At 45.4% G+C, this 12,949-nt stretch overlaps 1 protein-coding gene across 1 annotated transcript in view; it reads left to right on the forward strand.

Moving 5' to 3' along the window:
- Window positions 1-12,949, forward strand: part of THSD7A (thrombospondin type 1 domain containing 7A) — a 670,811-nt gene that overhangs the window by 601,989 nt on the left and 55,873 nt on the right. The window contains exon 18 of the mRNA XM_089654586.1: window positions 7,757-7,762. Within this exon, the coding sequence (XP_089510712.1) occupies window positions 7,757-7,762 (6 nt within the window). The remainder of the gene's footprint in view (window positions 1-7,756; window positions 7,763-12,949) is intronic.

Here is a 12,949-nt window from a genome sequence, read left to right on the forward strand (position 1 = left end):
ATTCGTGGGATGAATAGTACCCCATGGTTGGTGTCAGTGGGAGGAATAGTGCCCCATCATTGGTGTCAGTGGGTGAAATAGTGCCCCATCAGTGGTGTCAGTGGGAAGAATAGTGCCTCATCATTGGTGTCAGTGGGTGAAATAGTGCCCCATCAGTGGTGTCTTTGGGAGGAATAGTGCCCCATTATTGGTTTCACTAGGAGGAATAGTGCCCCATCTTTGGTATTGATGAGAGGAATAGTGCGCCATTATTGATGTCACTGGGAGGAACAGTGCCCCATCATTGGTGTCACTAGCAGGAATAGTGCCCCATCTTTTGTGTTGGTGGGAGGAATAGTACTCCATCATTGGTATCTCTGGGAGGAACAGTGCCCCATCATCGGTGTCACTGGGAGGAACAGTGCTCCATTGGCAGTGGCAGGAGCTATGCAGTGGGGGCAATAATGCCCCAAGGGCCATATATAATAAAACACAGGGCTGCAACTGGCCCCAAGCCACAGTTTGGTGACCAGTGGCTTAGTGTATCTTTTTTTTTTATAGAGTGGTGAGGTGTTTTAACCTCTGTCAGGTTTTTACAGCTAAGTGACTCTAGAATTGAGTTGCACCGTGATATTCTAGTCCAGACATAAGCTTATTCCAATGACAAATTGTTTACAAAGCCAACGCATAGCTCCTCCCCCTTCATCAGGGTAGAACACAGCTAAGAGACAATGAATTCTTTTCTATACATCATTATTACATTGTATTACATGTTTTACATTCAATAAAATCAAAAGAAACTGGATGTGCTACAGCAAAAGTGACTTTTCCCAAGCTAAAAAAATTATAGTTTATGTTGCTGGCCAGGGACGGACTGACACCTCATGGGCCCCCCAGGCAATAGGGGATCATGTGGCCCCTGTGTCCTTGCCCACACTCAAAAAAAGCCTATAAAAGGTACCAGGGGCATTTCATGGGGCCCCCTACTGACCCCGGGCATTCGGGCACTGGCAACTCATGGGGCCTTTGGGCAATAGGGGATCATGGGGCACCTGTGTCCTTGCCCACAATCAAAAAAAGCCTATAAAAGGTACCAGGGGCATTTCATGGGGCCCCCTACTGACCCCTGGCATTTGGGCACTGACAACTCATGGGGCCCCCCGCGCAATAGGGGATCATGGGGCCCCTGTGTCCTTGCCCACACTCAAAAAAAGCCTATAAAAGGTACCAGGGGCATTTCATGGGGCCCCCTACTGACCCCGGGCCCTCAGGCATTGCCCGAGTTCTCGAATGGTCAGTTCGCCCCTGTTGCTGGCAAATTATGTTTTATTGCCAGCTTCTTTTTTTTTTTTTTTTTACAGAAGCAGCACCGACATTTAAAAGTGGGGAAAAAAAGTGTTTTAAATTGCCGGCAAATGACATTTCCTTGCTGGCTTCTTTAAAGAAAAAAAAAAGAAATTCTTCCAAAGGTCTCAAAATACATAGCATAGGGTCTGCTATATATTTTGGGGGCGACCTTTACAGGTGTCTATTTCGCATGTTTTTTTTTTTTTCAACCCCTTCCTGCCGTCGCCTCCCTGCACTTTAAGATGCTCTAAATGCCGGGAGGCAGAGACCGGCTTTCTGATCATGTGACTGCCGTGATTGGCTGTCGTGAGTAGACATTGGGAGCGTTCCAGTGGCGGTAGCGCCCTCTCAGCATAGCATGGTTTACATTTAGGACGCATATATGCGGCCTCTTGGCGTTAAAGCACGCCCGCTGAGAGTATCGGTTCACACTACTGAGACCTGAAAGTCGCGTGACTTACAGCACAACTTTTACAGGCGACTTCCTGGCAACTTGAGTAGTACTTTGAAGCGACTTTTAGGGAATGCCTGGGTAATATTCCTGTAATGTCGGATCCAAATCACATCAATATAGATGAGCATCTGACTTGGAGGTGACTTCCATTAAAGTCTATGGGCACAAGTCGGATAGAAGTCGCCTTGAAGTAGTACAGGAACCTTTTCTAAAGTCAGAGCGACTTCAGTAGTGCTAATTAAGAAAGGCCTCATTGACTGACGTGGGATTTCACATTTCATGCGACTTGGGGTCTCACAAGTCGGATCTCACGTAGCGGCAGTGTCAACCGAGCCACAGGCCACATATATGCGTACAGCCAATGGGACAAGATTAGAAGCCATCAAGGAAATATCATTTGCTGCCAATTTTAAACCCTTTTTTTCATTTGTAAATGTCAGTGCTGCTGCAGCACTTTCTAACCGCAGATGTGTCCCTTCCAGGGAAGGATTAGGGACCCCCCTTCCCCCCCAAGCCTGTTATTTAAAGAAATTGGGCATTTTTTAATGTTTCATTTTAATCAGTTAAAGAAAAAAACACTACTCCAGGCTACATGGAATAAAATTTTTTTTTCTAATTGGTACATGTTCTCCAGGGCAGTGCCCCACCTCTCCAACTACCATCTCTTCCTCCCCCCCCACCCACATGTTGTTGTTTTTTTTTAAAAAAGGCAATTTTTATTTTGACAGATTTGGTTTGCATTGCTTTTTAGTGGCGTTCTGTATCTGAACTTTAAAGTTTGAATAAACCCTGTTCAGACTGAACCCCGGGTTGCAGTTTGGCTCAGAACTTCTCAGAAGGAGGGGGGGGGGGGGCACTAGGCTCCTTTTGTACCTGTTTACCAGGCTAATCCTAACTGCTTTGCTGAAATGGCCCATTTCTTTCAGAACTTTTTAGCTTTTGAAAATTAAACAAACAGCTTTAAGCAGTATTAAACCCAAAAGCAAATATTTATATATTGCGGCTTACCAATTCTCAGATGTGATGGCTGCATTCGCTTTCTTCTTTTAGGTTTTACTCCTGTTCATTTCATCTGGTGAGTACCCTGTTGTTGGCAGTGGAACCTTTCAAATCGGTGCGTGTCCCACTGTTTTTTAAAGTTTTTCCTGCACTATTTTCAGCGATTTTATGTGCAACCCTGCATGAAGTTGCACATATGTCGCGCAAGCCACGTGTAAAATCACACTGGGTCCGCTGCTTTGAAATCACGCTACTTCAAGTGAAGCAACACGATTTCAATGTCACATTCAGTGTGAACCAGAGCTAAATCTGCTAATACATTTAACACTACCCCCCCCCCCCCCCGATTCACAATGCAGCTTTCTGCTGTGCCTCCTATACTCATTCCTCCAGAGTGGTCTCACTAATACTGGAGGTGCTGCACCTGCATCAACATCTGTCTTTGTCAGTCTTTTCCTTGATACCTCCCAAATATATAACAGGATTGGGGACTTTTTCCCTTGTAATAGCATGCAGCAGTAGCCTTGAAGAAGGGGGAGTCCTTACCCCTGAAACGCGTTGGCTCGATGTATTTCTGGCTACTTTCAGTAAATACCTTTTAACCTGTCTTCTAATTTGCATTCTTCTGGACACTGGGCACTCCTTCCTTCCTGTGTCCCTACTTGTCTCCATGCAAAAATGACCATAAGTCTGTACCAAAAAGGAAGCAGCCAAAACTTGAAAAGGTTTTATTGCCATGATCTAATACTGGGCACAACCTGCAGAAGGAACTCCTTCCTACCCTGCCAACACAACCACCCACCTACAACCAGCAACCAATCCAGTCAGTCCAGGGTGATCTCCAGCACAAACGAGGTTCCCCCCCCCCCAGACTGGCAATGCTGCTTTCTGCTGTGCCTCCTTTGCTCATTCCTCCAGAGTCATGTCTTGTCTTTAGGCTTTCTTTTTTCTATTTTCATCTAGTGATCCAGCCAGTTTTTCAAAAGAATAAGCTCTCTCCCAGATATATCAGTTTACAGGGATGAACCAAACCATTTACCACTGACAGGGGTGCTTACAATGATCATCTTTTATTTATTCATGTAAATCATTCATTCCAAGAAAAAAACAACGGTTTCCTGTAATGCTTGCAAAGTATTAGCTGAAGTTTGGCTTCAATGTGTTAGTGTATCTAAATCTTCTAGTACATCTAACACACCCCTCCCCCCAGACTAACAATGCTGCTGTCTTGAAGGTGCCCCCTTTGCTCCTTCATCCAGAGTGGGGGCGCTCTAATACAGGAGGAGTGTTACTGGCCAGATCACCAGGTGAAAACAGAGGGGGGGGGGACGCCACAAAAAAGACAACTAATGCAGCTACCACATCTAATGATTGGTAAGCTGCAATATATTACATTTTCAGGTTTAATACCGACTTAATGAATTAGCAGAGTGACCCCACTCCCTTCTCTACTCTGTATGGCTTTATATAGGCTTCCAATGAGAGAGGAAAAGTCTGAAAGGAAACAGCTTCTGCTGTGAGCTCAGGGCAGTTCGGCTCATCCCTAGTTGACACCTAAAGTGTTACTAAACCCACAACAGTAAAATCAGTCTGTATATGCAGGAAAGCATGCTTGTTATACTCACTGTGGAACTTAACAGGTTAATCTTCTGCATTGTTTAAAAATGCTGTTTGATCCTGTCTTCTCTGATCATCCCCTTCTTCTAAAGTCCCCAATCCATCTGCTGACAGAACAGAGCCTTGGGGGCAAGCTGCACATGCTCAGTTTGATGTGTATTGCTAAAGAGGTTTTTTCTTTTTCTTGGGAGAGTGCATGTAATCAGCACAAGACCAGTTAGCACTGTCCAGACAGAGGGTCAGGGGTTATACAGCCTCATAGGAGAGTTGGGGGAGAATGAAAATGCCTCCTACAAGCTTTAACTAGTGCTCTGCTGGACACTAATAGAGGTCACAAGACTGCTATATACTGCTGATGAGAAAAGGTATTTAGCATGTTATATTTACTAAAATAATTGCATTTCCATGTTCTGTGTACTGTGGGAGACCAGATATAGTGAATGCAGGGTCCTGGGAGACCAGATATAGCGAATGCAGGGTCCGGGGAGACCATATATAGTGAATGCAGGGTCCGGGGAGACCGGATATAGTGAATGCAGGGTCCGGGGAGACCAGATATAGTGAATTCAGGGTCCGGGGAGACCAGATATAGTGAATGCAGGGTCCTGGGAGACCAGATATAGTGAATGCAGGGTCCTGGGAGACCAGATATAGTGAATGCAGGGTCCGGGGAGACCGGATATAGTGAATGCAGGGTCCGGGGAGACCGGATATAGTGAATGCAGGGTCCGGGGAGACCAGATATAGTGAATGCAGGGTCCGGGGAGACCAGATATAGTGAATGCAGGGTCTGGGGAAGACCAGATAAAGTAAATGCAGGGTCCTGGGAGACCAGATATAGTGAATGCAGGGTCCGGAGAGTGCGGATATAGTGAATGCAGGGTCCGGGGAAGGTGGTATAGTGAATGCAGGGTCCTGGGAGACCAGATATAGTGAATGCAGGGTCCGGGGAAGGTGGTATAGTGAATGCAGGGTCCTGGGAGACCAGATATAGTGAATGCAGGGTCCGGGGAGAGCAGATATAGTGAATGCAGAGTCCGAGGAGACCAGATATAGTGAATGCAGGGACCGGGGAGACCAGATATAGTGAATGCAGGGTCCTGGGTTTAGTAACACTTTAACATAAAAACATCTGATGACAGGTCCACTTTGCAGGCGGTGAGTCGTGAAAAATAACATAAATTACAGCAGAAAAGGCAGCAAATCCAACCCTTTTGCTGTCCCGTAGATTTGCTTATTCAGGGCTCGGGTCATTTAGAATTCCACTTCATCTCTAGCGGGCTGAGCTGTTCTCATCCATTTCTTTTATCTGCTTTATAACACATTCTGTAAACTTTTTCAATTAGCGGCGGGCCGGTGTGTAGTTCTGGCGGTGAGCTTATTACACCTGAATGTCATTTGAAGTCTGGCCGTGGGCTTCCTCCTCCTTGGCTGCTCTCCATGAACTGGGTTTAGCTAATTAGGTTGCACAATTGCTTAGGAAACATCTTGCAGCAATGCAGAGCCTCATTACCTGCCAAAGTCAAAGCTTTCCCTCGTTTCTTTATATATATATATATATATATATATATATACACACACAGTGCATCCAGAAAGTATTCACAGCGCTTAACTCTTGCCACATTTTGTTATGTTACAGCCCTATTCCAGAATGGATTAAATTAATTATTTTCCTCAACATTCTACAAACAATACCCCATAATGACAAAGTGAAAGAAGTTTGTTTTGAAATCTTTGCAATTTATTAAAAAAACAAAAAACAAAACCACATGTATATAAGTATTCCCAGCCTTTGCCATGGCACTCAAAATTTAGCTCTGGTGCATCCTGTTCCCAATGATCCTCCTTGAGATGTTTCCGCAACTTGATTGGAGTCCACCTGTGGGAAATTCAGTTGATTGGAGATGATTAGGAAAGGCATAAACCTGTCTATAGAAGGTCCCACAGGTAACAGTGCATGTCAGAGCACAAACCAAGCCATGAAGTCCAAGGAATTGCCTGTAGACATCCGAGACAGGATTATATCAAGGCACAGATCTGGGGAAGGGTACAGAAAAATGTCTGCAGCATTGAAGGTCCCAATGAGCACAGTGGCCTCCATCATCCGTAAATGGAAGAAGTTGGGAACCACCAGGAATCTTATTATAGCGGGCCGCCCGGCAAAATGAGCGATCGAGGGAGAAGGGCCTTAGCCAGGGAGGTAACCAAGCACCCGATGGTCACTCTGAAAGAGCTCCAGCGTTTCTCTGTGGAGAGAGGAGAACCTTCCAGGAGAACAACCATCTCTGCAGCACTCCACCAATCAGGTCTGTATGGTAGAGTGGCCAGATGGAAGCCACTCCTTAGTAAAAGGCAAATGGCAGCCCAGCTGGAGTTTGCCAAAAGGCACCTGAGGGACTCTCATACCATGAGAAAAAAAACACTCTGGTCTGATGAAACAAAGATTGCACTCTTTTGGCTTGAATGCCAAGCGTCATCTGTGGAGGAAACCAGGCACCGCTCACCACCTGGCCAATACCATCCCTACAGTGAAGCATGTTGGTGGCAGCATCATGCTGTGGGAATGTTTTTCAGTGGCAGGGAGTGTAACGATCGCGCGTCAGACCCCAGCCCTTTTCACCAAACTCTTGACCGAAGGACTAGCCAATCTAAAACCGCGATGTCACGTGCGTAACAATGGCATGCCCAGTTGCACCCTGCACAACGATTTTCCAGCTAATAGACCACAAATCGATGTACCAGCAGCCTGAATGCGATTGTTACTGGGTCAGGTTAATTACGCAATTAACCCTTCACACTGCCACCACCTCCTTTTTGTACAGAGAAAGAGGAAACTCGGCAATATCGCACTTTCACTGCAGACAGGCTATACAGAGGGTTAAACACACACAGTAGCACTCTTTTAGAAGCAGGAATTCATAAATTGCATTAACGAGCTATAGAAATAGTTCAACACTTTCAGAAAGAAAGATTTATTACTAAAAGGTCAAAAGGGTGCAATAAAAATATTTACAGAAAAAAGCTGTAACCAATATATATATAAATATACAGAGAACAACAGCACAGCAAAAAGATAACAGAAAGAAAGTTAGGTAGATAAGTACTTGCCAAAAAGTCCTAGGTTAAGCAGATCAAGTTTCAGAGCAAAAGGGCACCGTCTCCCAAGTTGGTTCTGATGTTAAAAGGGAGAATTCTTCAACTTCCACTCTTAGGCCTGACAGCCTATTTTGTGGTCCCCCAGCAGGGGGTGTCTCTGGAGCCAAGGACCAATGACTCATTTGGGGAGGGGTGTCTGGACGGAGACCCAAACTAGAACCAAAATCTCTCATAGCTCATATTTTGGCTCATAACGTTTCCTAGGCACAAGTACCATTCCACCTGCGGGAAGATTAATATGCAGACGCATCTGAGGAATGGTTAGATATGAAATATGGGTTACAAACTTGAAGGGCTTTCCTATGTGTTACAGCCAGGGAGTGTGACCTATCAAACGATTTGTCTGATCGAGAGCAATCTGAAGATATGCTTGGTTTTATGTAAGTCTCTCTTGTTGCAAGATATGAGACATAGGGGGAAATGGATTTTAAAAGTGTTATCTAGTTTCTTACTCCTCTGGAATGTCTTTGAACTCAGGGGAAGGCTTGGGTTATCCTTTTACGAGGTGCCAGATTGCACAGGTTTTTTAGACAGCGAGGCCCCAGCTCCCTTTGGGATTTTGTAGCTCGGAGCTGTGTTCTGGCCTCCTGTGACACTTCTCATCACTCAGGCCACATGTCACTGTAAATGAACAGAGAGGGAGGGGGATGATCCAAGAGGGGGAGAAGGATCTACAAGATGGACGTTTTGGAGCAAAATGGTTGAACCGCGTCCATCTCTGGGCATGATTGCTACAGGGAGACTACTGGGAGACTAGTTAGGATGGAAGGAAAGATGAATGCAGCAATGTACAGAGACATCCTTGATGAAAACCTGTTCCAGAGCACTCTGGACCTTAGACTGGGGTGAAGGTTCATCTTTCAATAGGACAACGACCCTAAGCACACAGCCCACATAACAAAGGACTGGCTACGGGCCAACTCTGTGAATGTCCTAGAGTGGCCCAGCCAGAGCCCAGACTTGAACTCGATTGAACATCTCTGGAGAGATCAGAAAATGGCTGTGCACCGACGCTCCCCATCCAACCTGATGGAGCTTGAGAGGTACTGCAAAGAAGTATGGGAGAAATTGCCCAAAAATAGGTGTGCCAAGCTTGTAGCATCATACTCAAAACGACTTGAGGCTGTAATTGGTGCTAAAGGGGCTTCAACAAAGTATTGAGCAAAGGCTGTGAATACTTATGTACATGGGTTTTTTTTTCATTTATTTTTAATAAATTGCAAAGATTTCAAAACAAACTTCTTTCACATTGTCATTATGGGGTATCCGTAGAATGTTGAGAAAAAAAATGAATTTAATCAATTTTGGAATAAGGCTGTAACATAACAAAATGTGGCAAAAGTTAAGAGCTGTGAATACTTTCTGGATGCACTGTATACGATTGAATATGAAATTCCACCTTTTTTTGGCCAAAACAAAATGCACCATTTATAAATGTCAGTATACACAGTGCAGCACACATACAGCTCAGTACACCATTTATACATGTCAGTATACACAGTGCAGCACACATACAGATCAGCTCTTGACATTACAATGTAAGCTCCTCACCTGCATCTGTTCTGGAGGTATTAAAACATATCTAAATGCAATCAATAATATCTCATATAAGATTTAAAGCGGAGGACTTCCAGTCATTGTTGTGTTTATTAAAAGTCAGCAGCTGCAAAAACTGTAACTGCTGACTTTTAATAAACACACACTTACCTGTCCCAGGGTCCAGCGATGTACTCACCTGCGCCATCTCTTCTCTCTCTTCTCTATCCCGGATACCAGCATCTTGACTGTGGGCACCAGGCTGTGACAGCTTGTGGCTTCATAGCCAGGCGCCCACTGAGCATGCTCGAGTCACATCCTGATTGGTCAGGCAGTCTTCTGGGACCTGTAAAGGTTTCCAGGAGGCTGCGGCAAACTGACCTGGAAGTGGGAGCTGGTACTTGTCAAAACTAGGTATCTGCTCCCCACCCCCCAAAGAAGTGCCAAATCTGGCAGTGGAGGGGGGGGGGAGGAGGTAAACAAGCAGAGCTTCTACATCTGGGTGGACTTTGCTTTAGTCTAGGTTCACAGCTATGCTAGTTGAGTCTGATGCGTTTCTGCATTGCGGTTTGCTTTTGTTCCGCATTTTGCCTTTTTTTTAATTTTTTTAAATTTTTCTTGTTGCTAGACAGATTTTAAATCAAAACGTATCAAAAACGTGGCAAATTGCAGCACAAATGCAATACATGCTTTTCTGCAGCGTTCCCATTGAAGGCTATAGTACCAAAAACGTAACGTTTTTTTCTTGGGATGTCAGTGATTCCCTCGTTAACACGGGTGTCAGTGTCAACCAGGACAAAGCTAGAGATCACTCTGTCATGCTGATTAAGTTAGAATAACAGACTGGAAGCTTTAAAAGGAGGGTGGTGCTTGAAATCATTGTTCTTCCTCTGTTAACTATGGTTACCTGCAAGGAAACACGTGCAATCATCATTGCTTTGCACAAAAAAGGGATTCACAGGCAAGAATATTGCTGCTACTAAAGTCGCACCTAAATCATCCATTTATCAGATCAAGGAGAGAGGTTCAATTGTTGTGAAGCAGGCTTCAGGGCACCCAAGAAAGTCCAGCAAGCGCCAGGACCGTCTCCTAAAGTTAATTCGCTGCGGAATTGGGGCACCACCAGTGCAGACCTTGCTCAGGAATGGCAGCAGGCAAGTGTGAGTTCATCTGCATGCACAGAGAGGAGAAGACTTTTGGAGGATGGTCTGGTGTACAGAAGAGCAGCAAAGAAGCCACTTCTCTCCAGGAAAACCATCAGTTGATATTCTACAAAGGGTCCAGGGATTGGGCTGTTGAGGACTGGCGGAAAGACATTTTCTCCGATGAATCCCCTTTCTGATTGTTTGGGGCATCCAGAAAAAGCCTTGTCCAGAGAATGAAAGGGTGTGCACTTCCATCAGTCCTGTGTCATGCCAACAGTAAAGCATCCTGAGACCATTCATGTGTGGGGCGTCTTCTCAGCCAAGGCAGTGGGCTCACTCACAATTTTACCTAAGAACACAACCATGAATAAAGAATGGTACAAAAGTGTCCTCTGACAGCAACTTCTCCCAACCATCCAACAACAGTTTGGTGAGGATCAATGCCTTTTCCAACATGATAGATCACCTTGCCATAAGGCAAAAGTCATAACTAAGTCGCTTGGGGAGAAAAACGTCGAAATCTCATGTCCATGGCCAGGAAACTCCCGAGACCTTAATCCCATTGAGAACTTGTGGTCAGTCCTCAAGAGGCGGGTGACCAAAAACCCCCACAAATTCTGACAAACTCCAAGCATTGATTATGCAAGAATGGGCGACCATCAGTCAGGATGTGGCCCAGAAGTTGACTGACAGCATGCCAGGGTTACATAGTTACATATAGTTAGTCTGGCAGAAAAAAGACAAAAGTCCATCCAGGGCAACCATTAACCCCCCTGTCGGTATTCCTGAGTGTAGCTCGGGGTAAAGTTTCAGCACCACAAGCGGTAACCCTGAGCTGCACTCAAGAATACACTGCAGTGTTGCTCCGGGATCTCTTCTTCACTTACCTTGTCCTGCACTCCCGTGATGTCCCTCCTGCAGTGTCCCCGGCAATGTCCTCCAGCCAGGGGCGGACTGACAACTCATGGGGCCCGTGAGCAATAAGGGATGATGGGGCCCCTGTGTCCTTGCCCAAACTCAAAAAAGCCTATGAAAAAGGTACTAGGGGCATCTCATGGGGCCCCCTACTGACCGCAGGCCCTCGGGCAGTGCCTGAGTTTCCAAATGGTCAGTCCGCCCCTGCCTCCAGCAGATCTGTCTTCCGGGCAATGTCCTCCAGCCAGGGGCGGACTGACAACTCATGGGGCCCCCGGGCAATAAGGGATGATGGGGCCCCTGTGTCCTTGCCCAAACTCAAAAAAGCCTATTAAAAAGGTACCAGGGGCATCTCATGGGGCCCCCTACTGACCGCGGGTCCTCGGGCAGTGCCTGAGTTTCCAAATGGTCAGTCCGCCCCTGCCTCTAGCAGATCTGTCTTCCGGGCAATGTCCTCCAGCCAGGGGCGAACTGACAACTCATGGGGCCCCTGGGCAATAAGGGATGATGGGGCCCCTGTGTCCTTGCCCAAACTCAAAAAAGCCTATGAAAAAGGTACCAGGGGCATCTTATGGGGCCCCCTACTGACCGCGGGCCCTTGGGCAGTGCCTGAGTTTCCAAATGGTCAGTCCGCCCCTGCCTCCAGCAGATCTGTCTTCCGGGTTCTGTTCCCTGCGATGTCGGGACGTATGGGGGACGGAACGGCAGGAAATTTGTAAAAGTGACATTCACTAAATACACTAAAATCACATAGTATAACATTCCTGTATCAACCCATTTCACATACATTTTGTCCCGAGTGCTTTGTCCGGCGCCCTGCCTGCATTTTTACTGTTCTTTCTGCCTGGAAACTGAGAAATGTCCATGGCGTCCAAAAAGCGTCCCTTTAGGTCAAAAGCGGATTTAGACCGGCTAGAGAACAGCGATAGTAAATCAGAACCACTTGCAGAATTGAGTGATAATGATTCGTGGGGGAAATTCCTCATCAGACACTGAAAACGATTCTGCAACTTTGCTCAGTGATGTGCGAACTTGGCGCTCTATTTCACATTTCAGTGTTTTTGGTTTGATTATATTATTGAATTAAATTTATTATTATATTTTTTATGATTATTTATTAAATTATAATTTATGATTTCGTGTTTCAAGTTTTATCATACCCGGGATGTTTACTAGACTCTTGTTCAGACAGATTTCAGTGAGTTATTTCTAAAAATTACAGGCCTACAATAAAAAAACTACATATTTCCATGCAAAACAATGTACCGCTTTGAGCACAGAAATATGGACATAATCAGACCGCTAGGGAGATTACAGAAAAAAAAAAAGTTATAATCCTACACCCACAGTTGATCCAGAGGAAGGCAAAAAAAACAGCAAAGCATGATCCAATTTGCTCCTGCTGGGAAAAAATTCCTTCCTGATCCCCCGAGAGGCAATCGGATATTCCCTGGATCAACTTTACCTATTTAAAAAAAAAAAACCCACAATGGAAGCCACCACATCATGCAGCCACCCTCAGGGTGCTCTGCAGAGGTCTTATAAAAGAAGGGTCAACACTGCAAATATTGAGGGCTGGTTCACACTATAGAAACGCAGATTAGATGCGTTCTGGATGCGTTTTTGCATGCTCTTTTTTGGCGCGTTCTGGTGCATTTTTTTAGGTGTTTTTTACGCTTTTTTATGCATTCTAGTTCATTTTTTCCCCTCTCTTTTTCTTCAATTTAAATATGCATTTTACCGCGTTCCAGTACAGTTCTGTGCAGAAAAAATGCAGCCTGTTCTACTTTTTTTTTCTGCA

The sequence above is a fragment of the Staurois parvus genome, unplaced genomic scaffold (genome assembly GCF_062004578.1).
Source record: "Staurois parvus isolate SC_StPar_1 unplaced genomic scaffold, SC_StPar_1.0 ptg000779l, whole genome shotgun sequence".
Lineage (NCBI taxonomy): Eukaryota > Metazoa > Chordata > Amphibia > Anura > Ranidae > Staurois > Staurois parvus.